We start from the raw sequence: 22,004 nt of genomic DNA, 5'->3' as shown, positions 1-22,004 counted from the left end.
TTGCTTTATTTGCCATTTCTTCCATACACATTTTGTCTTTGTATAACTAGTAACTTACAAGAATATAAGAGTGTTACAAAATATAAGGTCATAGCTGATTGCCCTAACTTTCCTATGTTACTTATTATCTCCATTTTACAAAGAATGACACGTGCATATATACAGTCAACATTTAAACCAAACCGGCCTATAAAACATTTAATGCTTCCTCAAACCCACAATATTGCTAGTGCCCTTCCTGCTGACGGTACATGGTCGACAAATGTCCATTTGACTGAATCCCCCAGTTCCTTCAAGGTTTAACCAAAGTCCTAGATGCTCTGTGAACTCTTGCCTGAGCTACTATTCGGGTGATTCTTCTTTTCCTTGAGCTACTAAATATGAGTTTGTACCTTCTTTGGAGAATATCGTACTATACACTATTTTGTTCTGTTTTAATTTTACAGCTGCACTCATGGCATACGGAAGTTTCTGGGCCAGGGATTGAATCCAAGCTACAGCTGTGACCTACGCCACAGCCACAGCAATGCCAGATCTTTAAGCCACTGTTCCAGGCTGGGATCCAATCTGCACCTCCACAGCAACCCAAGCCACTGCAGTCCGATTCTTAACCTATTGCACCATGACAGGAACTCCCTATACCCTGTTTTATACTTCACAGTCTTATTCATTTGAATGTATTATAAATTTCTTCATGATAAAAACTATAGCTATTTCTATTCCTACAGAACTTAGCACAGTGCTTGACAGAGGTGCAACTCAGTATTCGCTGAAGGAATGGATGAAGGTAAAAATGTACAACTGACTTTAAAAAGTAGATTACAACTGACTGCATATCACTAGGCACACTGCATAGGACAACTAAACGCACTGTGTATGACCAAACAGAAGATTACATTTTAGTCCTCCCAAATTATCAGTCAGCTTATGTGCAGGTTCCTGTAAAGCCTCTCACTTAGAGGACACATGTCCCTTATGTTATTTTGAACAAAGTTCTTCTTTAGGGAAGATACAATAGTATAAAGGAATATCAATCATTGGAGTTTGTGTGTGTTTTGAGAGATCCCTTCCCAAATGAGTAAAAAGAGAGGTAAATAAGTCACACAGATTTAATAATAATTTGTGGGGCGTGACCACCCAAAGGTAAGTATTAGATAATGTTGTAAGTCTTTAAAAGGCCCCTTAAAAAGCTACACTGCACATGACTATGCTGGAGAGCGAACAACCAACCTATATGACAAAGTATAACCTTTGTAGGGTTAAGTTACAGTTCAGATTCAATGGCTTTATCACTCATAGATTTAATGATACCATTTCTCAAGTCATGAGGCAGAAGTGGAAATGCATGTTTTTAAAAGATGTGTCTAATGACTCAAAAAAAGGCATCAGGAAATGATTATAAATAGAATGGAACAAAAACAAGGTCCTACAATATAGCACAGGGAAAAATATTCAATATCCTGTGACAAACCATAATGGAAAAGAATATGAAAAAGAACACACACACACATATATATATACTTGAATGTGCGTGTGTGTGTGTGTGTGTGTGTGTGTGTGTATCCGAATCACTCTGCTGTACAGCAGAAATTAACGCGGCACTGCAAATCAACTATACCTTCAAGAAAAAGATGAAAAAATTAATTTCAATTTTTTCATCTTTTTCTTTTAGGACTGCGACTCCAGCATATGGACATTCCTAGCTAGAGGTTAATCAGAGCAGCGGCTTCCAGCCTACACCACAGCCAGAGCAAGGCCAGATCTGAGCCATGTCTGTGACCTACACCATGGCTCATAATAACTCTAGATCCCTAATTCACTGATCCAGGCCAGGGACTGAACCCACATCCTCATGGATACTAGTCAGGTTTGTTACCACTGAACCATGGCAGGAACTCCAAAAAATAATGTTTTTAAAAGTACTATCAAAAGATACCAAAGGCATATATGAAGAGAATAAAATTATTACATGAAATATGAAAATGGAAGATATCAATATTCCTGAATTTGTCTTTTACATATCTTAAATACATATACCTTTAATAAATTAAAGATTATAAGCAGCCACTCAACTATTTCGTCCTTATCTAAAAGTGAATATATCCACACACCAAATGTTTTTTCTTTGGTTAACACCCATTTGGAAAAGCAGGTATCCCTCATGTTTATTTATTTATTTATTTTTGTTTATAAATTCTTTTAATCTGTAAGTTGTTTTAGGTGGAAATCAAGATTTTTGTAGATTCCCATCCAACTGATTGTGTGTTATATGTTAGTAGATCTGAAATGACCCAAACAAATACCATATACACCACACACATGTGTATTTAGGGATATCCCTTATGTTTAGATTGGCTCTCTCATCTGGAATAGGATTATTATCCCTCCTCAAATGTAAAGTCATCCTCTTTTGCTTCAAAGAGAGTAGAAAAAGATGAATTCTTCAAAATAGCCATTCAACTTTATGAAAACCAAATCAACACACACAGACTAACCTTGAACAGAAGGGCAGACATGGCCAACAAGAAATGTTAGTCAACTTTAAAACTTGTTATTCACAGGGAGTTTAGCAAATTGGAATAGCTCTATGCAGTGGTTTCTGTAGAGGTCTAGACTAGCTGACTTTTTTTTTTGGTAAAAGAAACACTATTTGGTCAATGATGACTGTGCCTTTGAAATGTCTCTTGCAACTCCAATTTCTTTTTTTCTTTTTCTCTTTTTCTTTTTCTTTTTTTTTCTTCCTCCCCACCTCTCATTCTTATCACACCAGCTCAGGTTCTTTACATACAAAATCTGGACAGATCACTTAAGCCTCCATTCTGTAGCTCATCACTCGCCCCAGTCCAGTCTATCCTTGAAATTGCTGCCAGGTTTACACCTAAAACACTTGCACCATATCAACACCTTGCTCAAAATATTCAATGGCTTCTCTACTGGCTCCAGGAAGAAGTCCAAATTCCTTAGCCTAGTATTCTGGGTCCTTCACAGTTTGGCTCCAGAGGAGCCTTCCAACCTTATCTACTATCAATTCCTTGTTCAGCTCAACTGGTCTCCTCACAAACTATCCTACCTTTGTTCACATTGGCCCCTCATTTAGAATGCATTCCATCTCTTTTCAACCTATTCAAATTCTACCCATTTCCCAACACTCAGCTCAGATTCCACCTCCTTCTTGAAGCCTGGCCAGACCTAAGCCAGCTGAAGAGCTCTCTTTTTCTGAACTCTGAGAGCACTTTTGTTTGGATTGGTGGCTTCTAATCTTCTTGAGAATGAAGCTCTCTTTCTAACACCAAAATATTTCAGAACCCAGAATGATAGTCTATTTTTAAACTGTGGATGGAGAAAGTGCCTAATGACAAAAACCTACTGTGAATTTTCAGACAAGAAAATGTGTATTTTAATACACATAACAGAATGCCCATATGTGAAAAAGTTAAGTATGTATGTGGCCTTTTAATTTCCTCATCCTTCAGACGAAGCTCTTCAGATGGAATTTGCTGACCTTCAGTACCAGCTCTGCAATTCCTGGGGATCCCTAAGCTACAGACTGAAAACCCTTGCCTTCATAATTTAATCAACATAACATGATCTTTTAGTTTTTGTCAAATTGTTTAAGAAGTCTTATCTTCCCCAACTAGACTGTGAGCTTTTTAAGGCAGAAGTAATGTAATGTCCCATACTTCTTTGTATATTTACTAGAATCTAGCGGAGCTCTTTGTACACAATGAAAACTAAATAACTGTTTCCTTCCTAGGTCAATTGAAGTATCTTAGGTTCACTGTTTTTTACTGATTTTATAAACATTTTCATACATACAGAAAAGTTAAAAAATTACACAGGAACAGTCGTAAACCTACCCCCAGGATTTCACAATTAAAATTTTACTGTATTTACTCTTTCACAACTATTCCCCATAAAACCGCCTTACTGTATGTGCATTAAGAATATTATATATATATACATCCCTAATCCAATCATCTGTCATGGACATTTGGGTTGTTTCCACACCAAGGGGGAGGGGGAGGGAATGGGATAGATTGGGAGCTTGGAGTTAATAGATACAGACTATTGCCTTTAGAATGGATCCTCAACGAGATCCTGCTGTGTAGCATTGGGAACTATGTCTAGTCACTTATGATGGAGCATGATAATGTGAGAAAAAAGAATGTATACATGTATACGTAACTGGGTCACCATGCTGCACAGTAGAAAACTGACAGTACACTGTAAACCAGCTATAATGGAAAAAAATAAAAGTCATTATATGAACTAAAAAATGAATATATATGTATATGTATACTACAGACTTAATAACTGAAATACTCCAGCATTCATATAATTAACTAGAATTCATATTTATGCTTCTTTTTTAAGTAAAATATATATAATGAAATGCACAAATCTTAAAATGTGCCATTTGACGACTTTTAACAGATACCTACATATAGATTCCAAAGTGTGATCTAAACATTTTTAGCGTGTTAAAGTAATGGAAGCATGGCACAACAGTCTGAGAAGATCGCTCTACTTTTAAGAATTAAGGTAGCAATATAACATTCTCGATTTATGGCACAGATAATATTTTTGTATCATTTGCACATGGAAGAACAATAATTTTAAAAACAGCTTATGTTTACTGAGCATTTACTATATGCCTAGCATTGTGCGGAGCACCTTATAAGCAATAACTTGTTTGCTTCTCATGGAAACTTTATATTTATTATAATCATCACATTTGAAAGATGAGGAAACTGCAGCTTAAGGATGTTTAAAAACTAGCCTAAGGTCACACAGTCAGGTTTCAAGTTTCTCTGATTACCATACCTTTTATGAAACCACTGAAAAGTCAAATGCTATCCAATTAGGGTTTTATCATCCTTAATCATTCCTCTGACTGCGATCTGAGCAATCAATGAATAGCCCCACAATAGGAAAAGTCCCAGAAGAGCAGGGCATTGAATAAAAGTGTATCAGTGTATGTTGCAAATTAGCGGATGGTAAAATAGACTGGTGTATGAAGATTGGAAGCAGATGAGCTGGCTTGGACTCAGAACCTCAATCATATCAATCTGGAAAAATGGTTTACCTCCCTAAAATGTAATCAACCCACCATATTTACATCTCAGATCATACCTTTCGCCCATCTTCTCCCATTCCCACTCGAACCACAGGAGCACCTAGACCTAAAGCCTACCCGCATTGTATATTAATTGAACAAGTACTTCTTGAGCACCCCAGGTACCCAGAGTACCTGCAGAGGCTTCTAGGAGATGGAGGGCTCTCAAAGGGGGAGGAAGTATCCTCTTCTTCCATGGGGACCCTGCAGTGGCCAGTCCCAGTGGATTTGTTTGTTTGAAAAACATGTATTATTATTTAATAAGAGCTGCTATTCTTTTTTGATCCTGTAGTAGACTGGCAGTGACTGCTTTGTATTTTAGGCTCTGCCCCTGCCTTTAAAAAACCTTAAGCCTCTACCAGGTGAAATACACCCAGTGATAAAGGTGCAACCCCCATTTTACAGTGAGGAAAACAGAGGCTCAGAGAGCATACATGGTAACAGTAACAACAAAAACAGCCAATAGATATTAAGTATTTCTTAGGAATCAGACTGTTCCAAGTGCTTTACCAACTCATTTAACTATCCTTGTACCTGACAGGCAGGTATGATTATTCTCTTCATTTCACAGACCAGGAAGCAGAGACAGAGAGCAGTTCAATTATTCAGCATCACCCTTGCTAACTAGTAAGTGGCATGGCTGGTATCCCGGCTTCAGAGCCTTCTCTCAACCCTCTGCTCTACTGTCTCTCAACACCCACATGTTAGTTATGTAGTTAATAAACAGCTGAGACTTTTTAAGCCCAGGTTAGTCTGACGGCAAATCTATGCTCTCCCCAACACGCAATACTGCTTTGCTGTATTTTTAACATGATTCATTCTGGGCTTTCCTTAAGGCAAGTGGCAGATGGAAATGTGTGCTGAAAGAAACAATATTATATAAATAAGTCTACGATTACAGATAAAAAAATCCCTCAAAACTTCTTACCTGGAGTCTTTTCTCCCCACTTACCACCCATTGAACAGAGTTTCAAAATACCACCTAAATGTATTTCTAAGACACAAATTCAATCACATCGCTCTCCTGTTTGCAAGCCTTCAGGTGGCCCAGCTTCTTCAGGATTGAATCCAAACTCCTGAACCTGGTACACAAGGCCCTTTGTCATCTGTTTGGGTGACTATCTTAGCCCCATCTCTGTGCATGCACACACACACACACACACACACACACACAGAGTGTGCCTCCCTCCTGCCCTCATCCCCCCACAACCGCTCAGGGATTAGGGATAGTTTCCCTGCAGCAGAATAATCCACGGTCTCCCTTCCTTTCTGGCTTGGAACCCAGCGTTTTTCTATTTCTCCTTCAAGACTCAGTTGAAGCATCTCTACTGTGTGCAGAAAACCATCCTCAATCACCTCCATCATGATTTGGTGTCCCTTCTCCTCTAGAAAATACCGCCCTTATCATAAAGTGTGGTGGCCTTCCAACTACAGGTCTGCAAATCACAGTAGACTATCAACTTCTCCTTGGCAAGAATGATATTTGGCAAATTGCTAGACACAATCACTTAACTCTTTCTTAAATTAACAATGAAATAGTGGCTATATAGGATGATACAGATTCTTATCTCTTTTATGTATATATCATACATATATATTCTCACATAACAGTCTATTCTTTTCACTGCCGTGTGTATATATTCTTGTTCCTGTCATTTTTCCCCACCTTAAAAATGTTGACATCCATCTATGTCAGGATACTAAACCTAAGGGTACTGACTGCTTGATCTTTGTATCATTCAGCTATTTCTTCAACTATGTGGATGTTGATTCACCACCGCTAAATACTATTTATTAAGTCCAAGGTGAAGTTTCCATTTCTGAAACAGTTTATTAGTACAGATCAAAGGCAAGTCAGTTACTATGGAGCAAATTCAAAGTCAGCAGCAATGTGGACTCTGGATGGACAGCCTATGGCTACTATGGACATTGGTCTGGGAAATGACCATTTTCAAAGATGTGGAAAATGGGTGTTAGCTACTTATCAAATCTGTTAATGCTTTGTCAAGAAAACTAGAGTCTCTCCTCTTGGAATCATTTGACTGAATGATTTACATGGCAATATGCAATAACGAATCTGTCATTGCCAGGTCTTCTGCAAGATGCTGCGGACACAATAGTGAACAAGCCTATCCCTGCCTTTAAGGAACCTAGAGCCTCTACTAAGTGAAATACAAACAGAAACAGAAGCTCCTTTTTTTTTTTTTTTTTTTTTTTTTGCTTTTTAGGGCTGCACTTGAGGCATATGGAGGTTCCCAGGCTAGGGGTCCAATCGGAGCTACAGCTGCCAGCCTACATCACAGCCACAGCAACATGGGATCTGAGCCTTGCCAGCAACCTACACCACAGCTCACGGCAATGCCAGATCCCCAACCCACTGAGCGAGGCCAGGGATCGATCGAACCCACAACTTCATGGTTCCTGGTCAGATTCGTTTCCACTGCACCATGATGGGAACTCCCACACAAACTTCTTAAGGCAGGTAAGTATTTTAGTAAGTTCTAAGATTTTAGGTTATTGAGAAGTCTGTGTTTTAGACTGCAAAGGATGCAGGCTTTAAAATCAGCCTGACTTGCCTTTGAGTCTCTTTCCGACACAGATAATATGCTGTGTCAACATAGACTAGTCACTTAAAACTCTTTAAAATGAGGTGCAAAGTTACTCTTTTTTGAAGATACAATAAGGTAAGTGGAAGGAATAAAGATGTACTCAGATAGGAAGAACTCAGTCAATTCAGCTATAGTCCTTATTTTGCTAAATAAGTATTCTTTCCACACAAAAGTCCCCTTAGTCTATGATGTAATGATAAAATAGTAAGCATTTTAGATTCTGATTTAGATTAATTTTACAAAAGACAAAACATCTCCGATTTGTATCACAGGGAGTACTTAAACATACCTCCTTGGAATGTGTTCGGCAGAGTTTGCCCACCTTTTTCAGTGCAATGTGATCTTGGAGGCAAGAGATAAAACTGAAAAATCTGCAAAACCAGGAAACTATCTTGTACATGATCCTAGCAAGCCTTCAGTTTATGAACTACTTGGGGGTCCTAAAACTTAACATAAATCCTTGATTAGCTTCTTGAAATGTTACGTTTTCTCAATAAAGGCAAGGCAATGTTTAGCAGTCACTGAGGATAGCTATGTCACCGACAACCTTTTCCCACCCAGAGTGAACATAGGAAGATAGAAAATCTGCAATTATATATATATATAATAAAACATAAATCCTTGATTAGCTTCTCAAAATGTTACATTCTCTCAATAAAGTCAATGTTTAGCAGTCACTGAGGATAGCTATTTCACAGATAATTTTTTCCCACCCAAAGTGAACATAGGAAGACAGAAAATCTGCAATTTTATATATACAATTTCTCCACTCTGGGATAAGTCTGGAGGCAAAGAGAGGAGAATGAATTACTCTTGGACCTTACTCCGGGTGAGCAAGGTGAGAACAAGCAAGTACGAAAACGTACACACACACACACACACACACACACACACCATTTAATCTATATACTGCTCACCCCAAACCATCCTTGGGCATCATAATAAATTAGGAATCACTTAAAGCAGGGAATCTATGACCAAGGGGAAAAGGACAGGCCTACCTACCAGCACTCAGTAAAGGTTTGCACATCTTGGGGTGGGGGTGGGGGAAACCAGAAGTTTCTCCCAGAGACCGGATGTTCTTAGGGAGATACATATTTCTGCTCACATGAAAGGTCTGGCCCAGCTAGGGTAGAAGTGCCCCAGAACCATAATTCTGTCAGCTACTCAGTATTGGGAGTAGGTGAAAACTTTCCACATCAAGTCCTTAGTTTATCAAGAGGCCTGGCCCTCTAGAAGCCCTGAGCCTAGTTCCAGATAGTACTGGAGTTCCCAGTCTTACTACGAAAGATACAGTTCATGATAGGAAATCAGCTAAAATAATAAAAGTATTTTTGCCAACCTGCAAGGCCCTACACGTATCACCCCTTTTATTTCTCCCATTTGGCCTCTTCCACTCCCTGTCTTTCTCTCTCCTTCTGTTTCTAGAACGTAGCAGGCATGTTCCCAACTCCTGGCTTGGGTAACTGTTCTTCTTTGGCGCTCTCAGCCAAACACCATTAAGCTTCTGTGCATTTTGCTGGGTCACTATAACCTGGTTCTCAAAGTCTAGGGACATGTGACCAAATTTATCATCCGCTTCAAAATAATATTTTCTGGGGCAGAAAATACTTATTCCGAGCGGTAGCAAAACTGCAACCACTTTTTAAATTTCACAGTAATACTGCTCCAATCCAAATGTGCATATAATAATGACTATTATAATGAAAAGCAGAGATGACTTCCCATCTCTGTTTGATCCCAGAAAGGCTTAACATAGACAGACGGCTGGTGGAATTATAATTAAGTCTCAAGCTTTGAAAACTAGTAAGAGACAATCCCCTAGAAGTTAACCTATTGATGCAATATGCTATGGGCGCACGACACGAGGAAGAAATCTCACACACTCACGCACAAAAGAACTTAAGAAGCAAAGTCTAACTACCCCAGGGAGTTGTCCTTGTAATGAAGTCCTTTTGCCATCAAAGCCTTTGCCATTGGTCCTTTTATAGCTCTGCTGTTTGCTAGAGCATGGTGTTCTCCAGTCCTGAGACCTCAATGTGGCAGTGGAGGCACTGACATTTAGTATGAAGGTGGAAGAAAAGGCATTGGCAGACGGTGGCCATCACATACTCGCTCCCTAGACTGAATCCTCGATTTGAAAGCCCAGGCTCTGAATTCAAGCAGAGCTTGATTTAATCAGACACCAACAGTACTAATGACAAACCATGTGTCTTTCAACTTGACATTTAATTTTCCAAGATTTGGTTTTCTTGTACATGCAATAGTAATGGTATCCTGGAAGAAGCTATTGTTTCATAGGATCTAGAAGTTCAAAGATACAGAGCACTCAGTAAGTTTCAAGTGTGTTACAAGTTTTACTTCTCGCAGCAAGCTTGATGTACTATCTGCTATTATCCCCACTATACAGATGAGGAAACTGAGCCACACGGAAGCTAATGTGCCTGAGCTCACACAGCTGGTACACAGAACTGGGGTTCAAACCCAGTATCTTAACCATTATGTGAGCAATCTCAAAAGATGTTCTCGAGATTAGTGAAATGAATCATAGAGAATGGTCAGCTTAGTGACTGAATTATTCACAAAAATTAGCCATTATTATTATTAACTAGCAACAGGCATGCAAAAATTACTCACATACACGATATACACAAATATTAAATCTTTAACAAATTATTTTATTCATCCTTTCATTGCTTTTGCTAAAGAATAATTTACAAGAGGCCAATTGGGTGGCTATAGACAAACTCAAAAAATGTCATTTAGCAACTCCTTCACTCACAATGCCCCTTATTCTTCCAGAAACTAAATCATGTGCAGAATGTAAACAACAATAAAATTAGATTACCATTTTTTTCTACTGACAACAGAATATCTGACCACAAATACATAAATATAGCTTTTAAAATGTAGCCTCAAACCATAATTTTATACACATTCACTCCAGTTTACATATTTGTCATAAATGAGATTTCTTAAAAATAACTCCAGTTGCATATAACTGTATTTTACTAAATTAAAATTACAGTGAGGAAAACAAATTCAGATAATTTGTTTGCATTCTAAGCTTTGTAGAAATGATAAAGCAACTTTAAAATAACTTCTGATAATAGACATTTGGAAAATTGAATTAACCTATCATCCTAAAGTATGCAATACACAATTAAATCAATCTTAAAATGCAGAAAATTTAGCCACCTAATTCAAGATTGTATCTCTTATCATCTCGGAAATCTGATATACCAATTCTAAATTACTATTTGAATTACCATCAGAATTCCTGAAACCCTATTTGGAGTGAAGATTCCAACTGCATCTGGTTTTATGTCACTTAAAGGCAAATTCCTCTGCTTAGAGACAAGTTTGGCCTCTTCTTGAGTTTGCCTCTAAATTTACAATCGAGAAAACGCAGAATTAGAGCTTTTAGTTCCGCTCACTCACACCTCTTTTTTTGCCCTTCCCCACTCCTCACCCTCAGACAACCAAAAATAAACACTCAAACGAGCAATATATGAACTGACCAATCTTAGGCTCCCATGGACTTAAGACAACCAGGAAAAAACAAAGATGGAAAGAATCACTGCTTTGCAAACAAGGCCTTAATTAGGTATGTAAATAAAAATCCTTTGACTGCTAGAGCCCTGAGTCCTAAAGAAATGTTTCCCAACAGCTCCTCACACTTGAAACACAAACATCAACACGCAGCTTCTACCCAAGAGAGGCTTGGACATAAACCCATACACTGGAAATCCTCTCCGGTCAGATGCTTTACTATTTCTCTAACAGAAGCATCACCACCCAAAAGTCTATGTCTGCAACATTATGCTTCAACCATCTCTCTCATAAGAAATTTCTCTTCCATCCTGCCCTGGAAGACCAGCTGTCCCCAAAGATTAGGGGGGAAAAAATCAGTTAGAAGAAAAGCCACAATTGAGGTTTTCATAACCATTCCATCAGTCTCTCCAGGTCAAGCTTTCATTGTTTAACAACAGTCTAGACTATTTATTAATTCACTTGGAGACATATCGCTTCTAACGGTGCTTTTCTGCATGCAAGTCAAGCATGCATTTATGCTCTTTCCTATTTTTGCCTATGGATGGTTTCTATCTCAGAGGCTGATAAACTGGGTGAAACCAGCAGTTCACTGCAACAACAGTGATTCACAGAGAGGTTGGAGTAGGATATAAAAACATGAATAGCTGAAACTTTTGAAATATGAAACATTCAAACAATGAATATCACTAAAGACCATTTCAACTACGAAAGAAAAAGGCACAATGTTTGAGTCTGTAGCTCAGTGTCTTGGTGTCTTTATCCCTTAGATGAACCATGAAAATAGGCACTAGCCTGTGAGGACAGAACCTACAAACACTGAGTCTTATGATAATTTGGCAGCAGACTTAAGAAGAAACTTAATATTCTCTGCTTCTCCACTCCATTCCCTTCTTGTTTGTTCTTCAGATGAAGTTATGGGTTTTGATACAGGAGATTTTCATGTTTTCTTAGCCTCATTAGAGGAACAAGAGGTTGCAGGAAATAAAAAAGGGCCCTGGTGAGAGGACAACCTATGGAAGCGAAGGCTGGGCCAACAATTGTGTAAACTAAATGGAAGTTTTGTTGACCTAATTAGGGAGACTAGTTTCAATTGGGCTACAGTGAAGTCACTTACATATCAGTCATGGCATAGATAGCCAGAAATACATGTCAAGGGTTAGGGGAGGTGATTGGTAGTTTAAAAGCTCTCTGAAATAGTGAGAAAACATCTTGGTTTTTTTTCATTCCTCCAATTCACTGGTAAATACTGCTGCTTTCAAAATAAATAACATTTCAAAGAAGGAAGAGGACAATCTATAATGATTCTATTATAGGAAAGCTTGCCAGGCACCACGAATGCACTGATTTTAAGCTTAACTCCTCTAGTGGTGACGGACAGGAAGGATACAAATGCAGTATGGAACATATAAGTAGCATGAGAAATTGATTCACAAACTTAATAATAACCCAGAACTTTCTGATATTGTTCGTATCTGAATAGGCATGTCATATAGATAGTGAAAAAAGTTTAGGGCCCTATTTTCAAACTGCATACTAAAATAAAACTGAATACCCCCGTAGATTGACTAACATTCCATATATTCTTCGGATAATTTATACTGCTATCTTCTAACTTCACTTGCTAACTATCAAAATTCTTGCCAAGTACACCAGTGAGGAATCCCGAAAACAGAGGGTTTTGAGTAAACTGGGTACTTGTCTGAAATAGATCTAAAAAATAATCCATTGCTAAGCCATACGATAATGAAGATTTTCTTTTAGGATAAGAAATAATTTCTAACTATTTCCCAGGTTGATGGTCCAGCAGATTACAGAGTCATCTAAATTATTTTGTTATTTTGGATGTTAATCATACAAAAATCTTCTCAGGTACATTCCCCTGAATACACACGTGATATCGAGTTATTAAATATAAATAGTCAGAAATATTATCATTTCACATGCCCTTAAAAATAAAAAACCACACATCCTTCACCCAAGGCCATCCAAGAGGACTGCCTCCCCAACACATACTCTGTTTCAGTATTGCCTGGTTCTTAGTTGGTCAAAGATGATCAGCCAGTAAAATGATGGCAAAATGAAATCATCTCACCCCTATTTCATTTCTTCATATATAAGCAAATTAAACTGTCATCATTTCATAATTACTCGTACCAAAATGTATTGGTACATTCTATTAAGCAAAACAATAACATGCTTAGCCCTTTTTATGTTTAAGTTACTTTAAAAGATTGTTTGATTTGGACAGTGATGAGAGTGACTATTAAAGGTTTCCACCCCTGGCCCCCTGATGCTGCTCTCAGTGGCCCCCCTGCACCCTGACACTGGCATGGGGACTGCCAGGCCAGGGCCCTGCAGTGGACTGCACACGCCCAGTCCACACTACAGCAGCTGCCATGCTCACACCTGAAGCCAAATTCCAAAGAAGAAAAAAGGACTGCTTGTTTTTATTTGCTCCTTAAAATCTACTTAAACACTAGGATGATTTTCCCATAAATAATTTAAATTTCTTTTTGATCGCCTATAAATATGGGAAGAAGACATGAAAAGGAACCTTATTCAGAGATTTTGTTTTTTTGGCTAGGTCAGCAAAGTTGCTACTTCTGACAGTGACCACTCTCCATAAATGAATGTATTTACTCAAAAAGGCAAATGCAGATTACTTACATGTAAAAACAGTAACTGCTGCTATAAAAGTTAATCAATTTCATATCAGAAACTGACTTTATATTTTATCTATTACCATAAATTTCGTATCCTTATCAGTTTCAAAAGACTTCCCTAATGTATTGGAATACTGCACCAAACAATTTTATGGCATTTAGGCTTTTGTATTTTTAAGGACTATGATGAAAGATTATCATGGTGATTGAGAAATGATGGTTAAGGGTTTTATTTACGGATGGAACTGTAGCATAGAGAATTCATTGAACTTCTAGTGAAACTTAAGTTTCATAGGTCTTAAGGCTTAGTAAGAAGCAAACAAGCAAAAATATCATCTGTAAAGAAGTAATTTTTCAATAGGCTAAAGTAGAAATAAATACAATGCAATATGTAACATACCCTTCTATGAATTTTTTAAAATATGCACAGTACCTAATGTGCATAACAGCTAATGATACATACAAATAGCTTTACCTATGTTTTGACTTAGATATATATGTATCAAAGTGGGCCTATTTACATAAAATTTACATAAATATTCATATGAAATATAAAAAATAATTGTAACAGTACTACGTCTGCAATATCTACTTAATCTTTAAGAAAGAAATGAATTTGATGTTGTCTTCCAAGTAAGGCTGTATACTTGTAAATAACAAGTTTTTTTTCACTTATTTATATTTTAATGGCCAGAGCCACAAGAACATTAGGCACACAAATTATTTTATGGATATTTAGAGACAACTCTGTCCAATGCTGCACTGAAACAAACCTGGTTATATTTAGTAATAAAGGGAAAGTACAATAAATATAATAATTCCAAATTTTCATTGCTCATAGAGCAAAACAATTGCAAATTGATACTGTGCTGTGGAGAAAGACCAACAAGAGGAAAAAAACGCATTCAAAGGTTAAATATGTCTTGTACACATATACATGTATACATGTAGACACATGCATCTTTGCAAAATAAAACCAGTCTATGTCATGCTACTGTAACCTAGGCATGTTTGCAGCCCCTCGCTAAGGATGAAAACTGATTCATGGGTTCAAATTAACTAAACAAGAAATAGAACAGCAGTTTTATGGATTTGACAACTGAAATCATAAGCACCTACCAACACAGCGTATACTGATAAAGAAGCAAAGTACAAAGAAAACAGTGAGAAGACAGACCACTCACCTTCCGTGCCATTGGGAGTCATGGAATTACTATTTATATGAGAGTTATCGAGTTTGGGGGAGTCACGACTACCACTCAGATGGCTATGCGGGCTGGTTAGATCCTGCATTTCCATAGACCTAAAGACAAGAAGCCTTCCGTTTGACAGATGTACCAAATTCATAACCCTGCTATTTAATGCGCTAACGACTTGACACCTTCTTTGAAACACACTCACACAAAAGTCTCATTGTATCTATTTTCTTAGACTCAAAATAGTGCATCTTAATATTTTCACTTCAGCCACCCTTCCATAACATGTACTATTAAAAGATGTCACTGGCCTGACCTATCGGGCCAAATGTTCATAGGGAGTTGTTGTTTTTTTAATCTCTCTCTCTCTCTTAGAGAGCTTATCAAGTTCCAAGATCTAATGAGACAATTCCATATATTTTTATTATCAAAGAAAACATGCCATCATGCTTTTCTTTTTATATTGAAGAAACAAAACAAAACAAGGCATTATTTTTCTAACAGAAAAGAGGAATGTATAACACTGGGGAGAAAAATCACTTTTCTCTGGAATCTGTTTCATCTAATAAGTTATCACTGGGTGCTCCCTTATAATTTACCGCCCAATTGTAATTTAATGGGTCTCCAAACCAAATAAAACACTTGCCGCCTATAGTCCAGTGACAGGAAAGGAGGGAGTCCTGATGCATGTGTTTACTCTGGCAAACTGCTTAATTGTTCTTCTGTTTCCCTTGAAACAAATGCAGCATTAAAACATTATGATGTCGGCTGCCTTGTTTGCCTTGCGGATTACATACAGTGTGCCCAACTGGGGAGGGATCAGGCCAACATACAGCGTGTCCCCAGGAACATTAGCCCTCAGAATACCTCAGCTGTCATTTACTTACTTGGGGAAATACCAGGTCCACTTCCCCGCTGAAACCAGGCGTTTTGGCCACACAAAAACAGCGACATCCCCTCTCCCCACCCCCCAGAAAGTTCTTGGACTCAGCAGTTATGGATTCTCTACAAGACTCAGAAGCCACTCCTTGGGTTCCCCACTTCAGAACTATCCATTTCTATTGCATCTTCTGTTACTGAAGAGGGAAGAGGATTTGTTGAAAGTGACTAAAAACACACCTAGATACTGGGCTGTTTGCTGACAGCCAAGTTTTTGCAAGTCTAAGGGCCCATTCTCCTCATTTTATACGTTGTGTGTTTTTTTTCTAAAAATAAAAAAGGAAGGGGGTGGGTTAATATTACGTGTATGAAGCTAAGACTGTTTGCTCTTCACCCCCCATCAGGTCAATAAAAGCTGCAGTCATTTTAATTTGGAGGTTGCATTTAAACAGCTGAGTGTAAACATCAGTTTTATAAACGGCTTCCCATGAACCATTTTGCTTCTAAAGTGAGTTCTGACTTCCCCAAATCTTCTGAGTTCAAATGAGAAATGGCTTAAAACGCAATTTTTCACTCCTAATTCTCACAACACATTCACAGTTTTCCTAACGCCAGAAAATACAGACTCCAATCATTTTCAAACCCAAGCTAATGTTCCCTTCCTACATACTTAAATTTTTTTTTTTACAAGCACACACACACAAATTAAGTAACTGCCAACTGAAGCTGCTGCTATTAATAGAAATAATTAAGAAATACTCGACAAAAATAGACATGGGTCGCAGAAAGGTAACCTCCCCAAACGTCAAGTATCAACAATATCCTTACCTGCACCTCGAGGAAACAGCAACATCTGAACTGGTTTGAGATGTTTGCACCTGTGATCAGGGGTAAAAAATTAGAAGCTGTTGTTAACTCTGCTTCTGTGTCAGCTCTTAATTATACAGAGCACATGGCTGAGGACGACAATGGTCTCTTTTAACCAAAAGAGAAAAAGGAGGATACTGCAGCGGTGAAAGGCATATTGTCTTTAAGTTGAGGTCTCCACTGTTGTTTCCTCCCCCCAGGTCTATCCTCCTCCTCCCCTTGTCAGGGGGGAAGGCAGCCAAATGACGGGATAGTGATTCATCACTGGCCTATGACAGCTGCAAACGGGATTACCCCTCCCCCAATCAACATGCAAAGCAGCCTTACCCAGGCAGCTCGGAATAGGTGCTTGGAAAAAAAAAAAAAAATAGCTATTAGCAAAATGAGTGTGTTTCACAGCGGTAGTTCAAGCATTAACCCTCCACCATCCTCCCAAGATCTTTCATCTTCTGCTATCACCAGCTGAAACAGAGTTCCTGCCCACGCCTGGGACTCCTGACAGTTCTCCTTATCGTGATGCTTTTCTCCTCTATTTACGATTTGTCATGGAGCATTCACTAAAACAGCTTCTGGGCAACTTTCAGGCGATGCCGGACTACAAGAGAAATGGTAAAGGCAGGTTCTGATCCCCAAAGCCCCATCCTGGAGCAAGGTGCCCACTGATCCAGGCAAATTGAAAATCCAGTGACTTTTTAAATTCAGTGAAATCCATCACTGCCTGGTGAAATAGAAAAAGCAGCTTGCTTTTTGTTTAATTTTCCATCTTTCAAACCAGGAGAGAGAATGGATCATTTAATCATCAAGGCAGAGTCTCAGTTTGCCAGAGTTTTAGTCTCTTTTGTCTCCGGGTGAATCTGTATTTGAGATTTCACTGCCCAACTAACTTAACTTGCAGCCTCTGCTAGACATTGCCCTTCCTCCAGAGGCAGCACAAACTCCAGCAGGTGATAAGCCCAGGTGAGGGTGGGCTGCTGGCTCTCAGGCTCAGCCCAACGCCTGTCTCAGGAAATGAACATTCTGCATAACGTTTAAAATGATTCAGAATTCCAAATCTTTGATGTGTATTTTCATTCAACCTGAACTGACATCAATTAGGGCTACAGAACAAAGATGAAAACTGAAGCATCTCAAATGGCATTAAAGTTATCCAACTAAATATCTTCTATTGAGTCCTGTTATTTTTTAATTATGATTTATGAAATTAAGAAGTACTACCTTTTTGGCAAGAATAAAGCATCGTTAAAGTACAAATATCTTGGTATAATGTTACATGAAATTTCTAGGTATACATTGTTACAATATGTACAGGATGAAGTAATTTTTAAGAGATGCCTGAGTATTCAATGAAATTTTAATTTTAATGCCTGCAGACAGGTCATTTTGTGATAACGGCCTTCTGCAATTTTTGTTAAAATTAACATTCTCACATAAGATTCAGTGTTTTCCTTTAGAAACTGCAGCAATAAACTTCAAGGATAAATGTGCTTTTTTTTCCACTTTTGTACACCTGGAATAAATTATAGGTGAGAACTAACTTAGTTTTAAGCACTCTCTCGGCTTAATTATGTGAACAAGTATGTAAAACATACTTTCTCTTAAATACTAAAATATATTCCTATTTTAACATCAGCTAGATAGTATAGCCTTAGCAATACAATCTTAGTTTCATTGTATCCTTTGAAAGTTTGATCATATTTATATTTGAGGTTTAACCTATCATTTACATTTCAATCAGTTAATAAAAACTGCACTTCAAAATAAGAATTATTCTAACACGTTTTCTCCCTGAGGGCGAAAAAAAAAGCATTTTCATAGCAACATACTTTTTTTTAATGCTAGCTCGACTCCGTCTCTACCGTGCTTGGTACACTGCAATTTTTGATTCCGTATCCATGATCTTCATTTCATTAAGTATACTTCAGATATATTCTTTTGTGTCTCAAGGATTATTTAAACCATGTGTTGTGTGTTACTGTTTTTAAAAATGACTCTTTAATCAAAATAACTTTAAAACAACTAATCCTCACTTAGGCTGGTCAGCTGAATCCACATCGTCGTCCAGGAAAAATAAATCTACTCTCAAGAATGCGAATGCAGACAACAATTAGACACAGATGTGAGCAAAATTAGTTACAGTTTACAAAATGCTACACTTCACATGCTTTTAGTTTTTTATGTGTAGTACACGATTACAGTGCAGTAAGGAAACATACTCTTGTAATGACTTATCTAAAAAGAACACCTATTTCTGATTGGCGCTGATTTTCTCTCATGTTTGACAAGGTCTCTGGAAGAGTCTGGGGTTTAAAAACATAATGTGCTTAAAAATCATTAATTAGGCCCATTTCCATTCAAAAGGGAAAAAAATTATTTCATGGTTTTTAGAAAAATGCTGTTAGGCATTCAGTAAGCTCGTATTTTCTGCTTTTCATCCATAAACCTAATATGTTCCTTGTCTTCTCCTAATCTGGTACTTTTAATTCAAATGCTCCTAGGAGTGCAAAAAATATTTCCCGTCACATTATAAATGGTCATCTTGTATTACAATGAAGTCATTTTACTTTAATGCTTTTTAAAACTCTTTGTCTAGAATACCCAGGGTAGCATGCTGACAGAGTTGTGAAAATACAGAGGAAAAAAAAAAAAAAGATAGCAGGACTTCTTAGAATTTAAATTCAAGCCTCCTCAGCTAGTAACTTTGACTTCTGATTAGTTAATGAGGTCTTTTAAGTTTGCCTTTTTTCTAATTAAATTTCTAATTCTTCACAGATGTAACTTTTGTTGATGTTCAATTTGTCTCTCTCATTTTGTTAAACCTCCCATAGTACTTCACCAATCCATTGAATAGCCACATTAAATCTGTTAATACCATACTCTTCAACCCCAGAAATTATTTCCAGAAGGCAAGCTTGCTTTGAGAGATCATCAAACAAGACTTAAGGTACACATTTTATCACATTTTCCCTACCACAGAGCTCAGGACACAGAGCAAAATTCATGACTTTTGCACTGTTTATTATACTTTGCTAAATTACAAATCAAAAGCATCTGACAGAAGATCATGTATGAAGCCAAAAAGTTAATAATGTTCTGTGAAAAGTAAACTGTAAATGGAAAGGGATTCTAAATCTCAGCAGCAGAGAGCAAATAAAATGTAGGCACTTGTCTAAATTATGGGTTTTCCATTGGCTTTTTTTGCTTGCTAGAAGCAATTTTTATAAAATGACTATAATTTAAAAAAATTTTTTTCAAACTAAAAAGAAATTTTCAAAGTGAAAGTACTGAACTGATCTAAATAAATAGAGTTGGCAGGCAAACTAGTTTTGCCCAACCACAGATCAACCTGAGGACTCCAAATTTGAAAGACAATGGCAATTTTCTAATCAAAATGTATCTTATGGGGGGGAAAAATGTGCCTTAGGCATAAACCTGCTTTTAAATCAGAATATATTCTTGCCTAAATGTTCCTCGATCAATAATTCCAACAATGGTGTCAATGATGTAATAAAAACCTAAACCTAAAATTGAAGTGACCTTCCAGGAAGAGGTAGACGTCTTTTAAATGTTAACACTTAATGTACTTTAGCAAAAATTCTATAAAATGAATGCTTGAATACTATTCTGGATTTTTAATGTAATACATTGTATCATTTTTTAAGTATCTCATTTAAAGAAAAATGACAAAATAGAATCCTTGTGAAAACAAAAACCAGTATTTAAAGGACATTCATTCAACCTATAGGCTTAAAGGATTGTTTTCAAAATTAGCATTTAAGATGTTGAATGTAATACTTCTGAGATCTGATTAACTGGAAGAAGGGGTTTTATTCTCGATGCGTTCTCCCCTCCCCCGCGCCAAGGTACTCTCACAAATTTTCACATTCAAGAGGAAATTTTCTTTTGAGAAAATCATTTTTAATGTCTACCAAACTCCCAGAGCAGCTGACTTCTCTTTGGCATTCTAAAACTGAACAGTGGCTCAATTAGGCTTCTCTGTCTGTCACCGCGAAGAATTTTCAGCATTGAAAATCCATGGCTCTGTGCTCACTCACTGAACACTTTGGGCCTTAGGAGAACTCAAGCAGCGAGAAAGTCAAATATCAAATATTTGATAATGCAAAAAAGCATGACTATTTGTGTACACATGTCTTCAAATCCCAAACGGTGGGCAAAAAGACTTGCCCACGCCTAAAATAAAACCTACTCTGAAAGACACATTAAGAAAACAATCCCCAGCCTCGAAAACTACACTCTGTGCCTAACTAGCGACTTTTTTGCACCCCTTGTCATTTTAAGAAATGAAACATAAAAACGCTTGTCTACGTTCAGTGACAGCTCTGAATTTATTGAATTCCTGCAAATGCTATGCTTAAATGTTCAAAAACTCCTTCCAAGAAACAGAAGCCCATGAGTCATTCGCCATTCATATAGTGATTTTGAATGACAAACATTTTAAATGGTAATTCAAAAGTGTGAGAATCTCGTTTTTAATTTCAAGGTCCAGTCAAGTCCTATGAAGTTGTCAGCAAGTGAGAAATGCATTCATTTGGCAAATGTTTATTATTTCACTTTTTGAAGATGAGCTCGTTTAACATAACTTTGGGAAAATCTGTTTATTGAAACAAAAGGATTCCTTTCCTTAAAAAGTGCTTACAATTTATTTTTGTCATCTGCTGTCCTTTGAAAATGTTAATTCCTTCCTCCTCTTCTCAAAGCCAACTACGAGGTGTAGGAAAAGTTATCTGTGTGTTGCAATGGGCATAGACAGATACCGCTTTAATCAATATCACACAGTAGTAGCTGAGGTTTGTGCAGAAAAGACGTACGAAGCAATTTCCCCTCCAGAATATAGCCATGCACTAAATTTATTTATACAGTTCACAACAAAAGTCACTGCTAATAATTAATTTGTAATTACCCCTTAATGATTCTAATCGCTCAGATAATTGGGGGCTTAGGAACTTATACTTTTATGATGGCTAAGAAAGCACTGGGCACAAAGTGTCATAAGCTTCCCCAACGCCCTACTGTTTTTATTTTAAAAGCAAATCAAAACAATAACTCAAAGCGCTCCTGTTATCTAGGGCTTTGCCCCCAGGACAGCTGTTGTCATTCAGCA

General features: G+C 37.5%; 1 protein-coding gene across 12 annotated transcripts in view; it reads right to left on the bottom strand.

Annotated features, from left to right (window-relative positions):
- Positions 1-22,004, bottom strand: part of EYA1 (EYA transcriptional coactivator and phosphatase 1) — a 357,169-nt gene that overhangs the window by 151,418 nt on the left and 183,747 nt on the right. For 10 of the 12 annotated variants that reach the window (XM_021089240.1, XM_021089251.1, XM_021089242.1 and 7 more), the window contains 2 exons: positions 16,847-16,896; positions 15,128-15,246 (listed from right to left, as the gene is read on the bottom strand). The exons of 1 other annotated variant lie outside the window; for it this stretch is intronic. In XM_021089240.1, coding sequence (XP_020944899.1) covers positions 15,128-15,246; positions 16,847-16,896 — 169 coding nt within the window. Of the gene's footprint in view, positions 1-15,127; positions 15,247-16,846; positions 16,897-17,212; positions 22,003-22,004 lie in introns of those variants that run through there. One more of the 12 variants, XM_021089247.1, reaches the window with a different exon arrangement.

The sequence above is a fragment of the Sus scrofa genome, chromosome 4 (assembly GCF_000003025.6).
Source record: "Sus scrofa isolate TJ Tabasco breed Duroc chromosome 4, Sscrofa11.1, whole genome shotgun sequence".
Taxonomy (NCBI): Eukaryota; Metazoa; Chordata; class Mammalia; order Artiodactyla; family Suidae; genus Sus; species Sus scrofa.
Note: the sequence above shows the minus strand (reverse complement) of the source record. Positions and strands in the feature narration are given on the sequence as shown.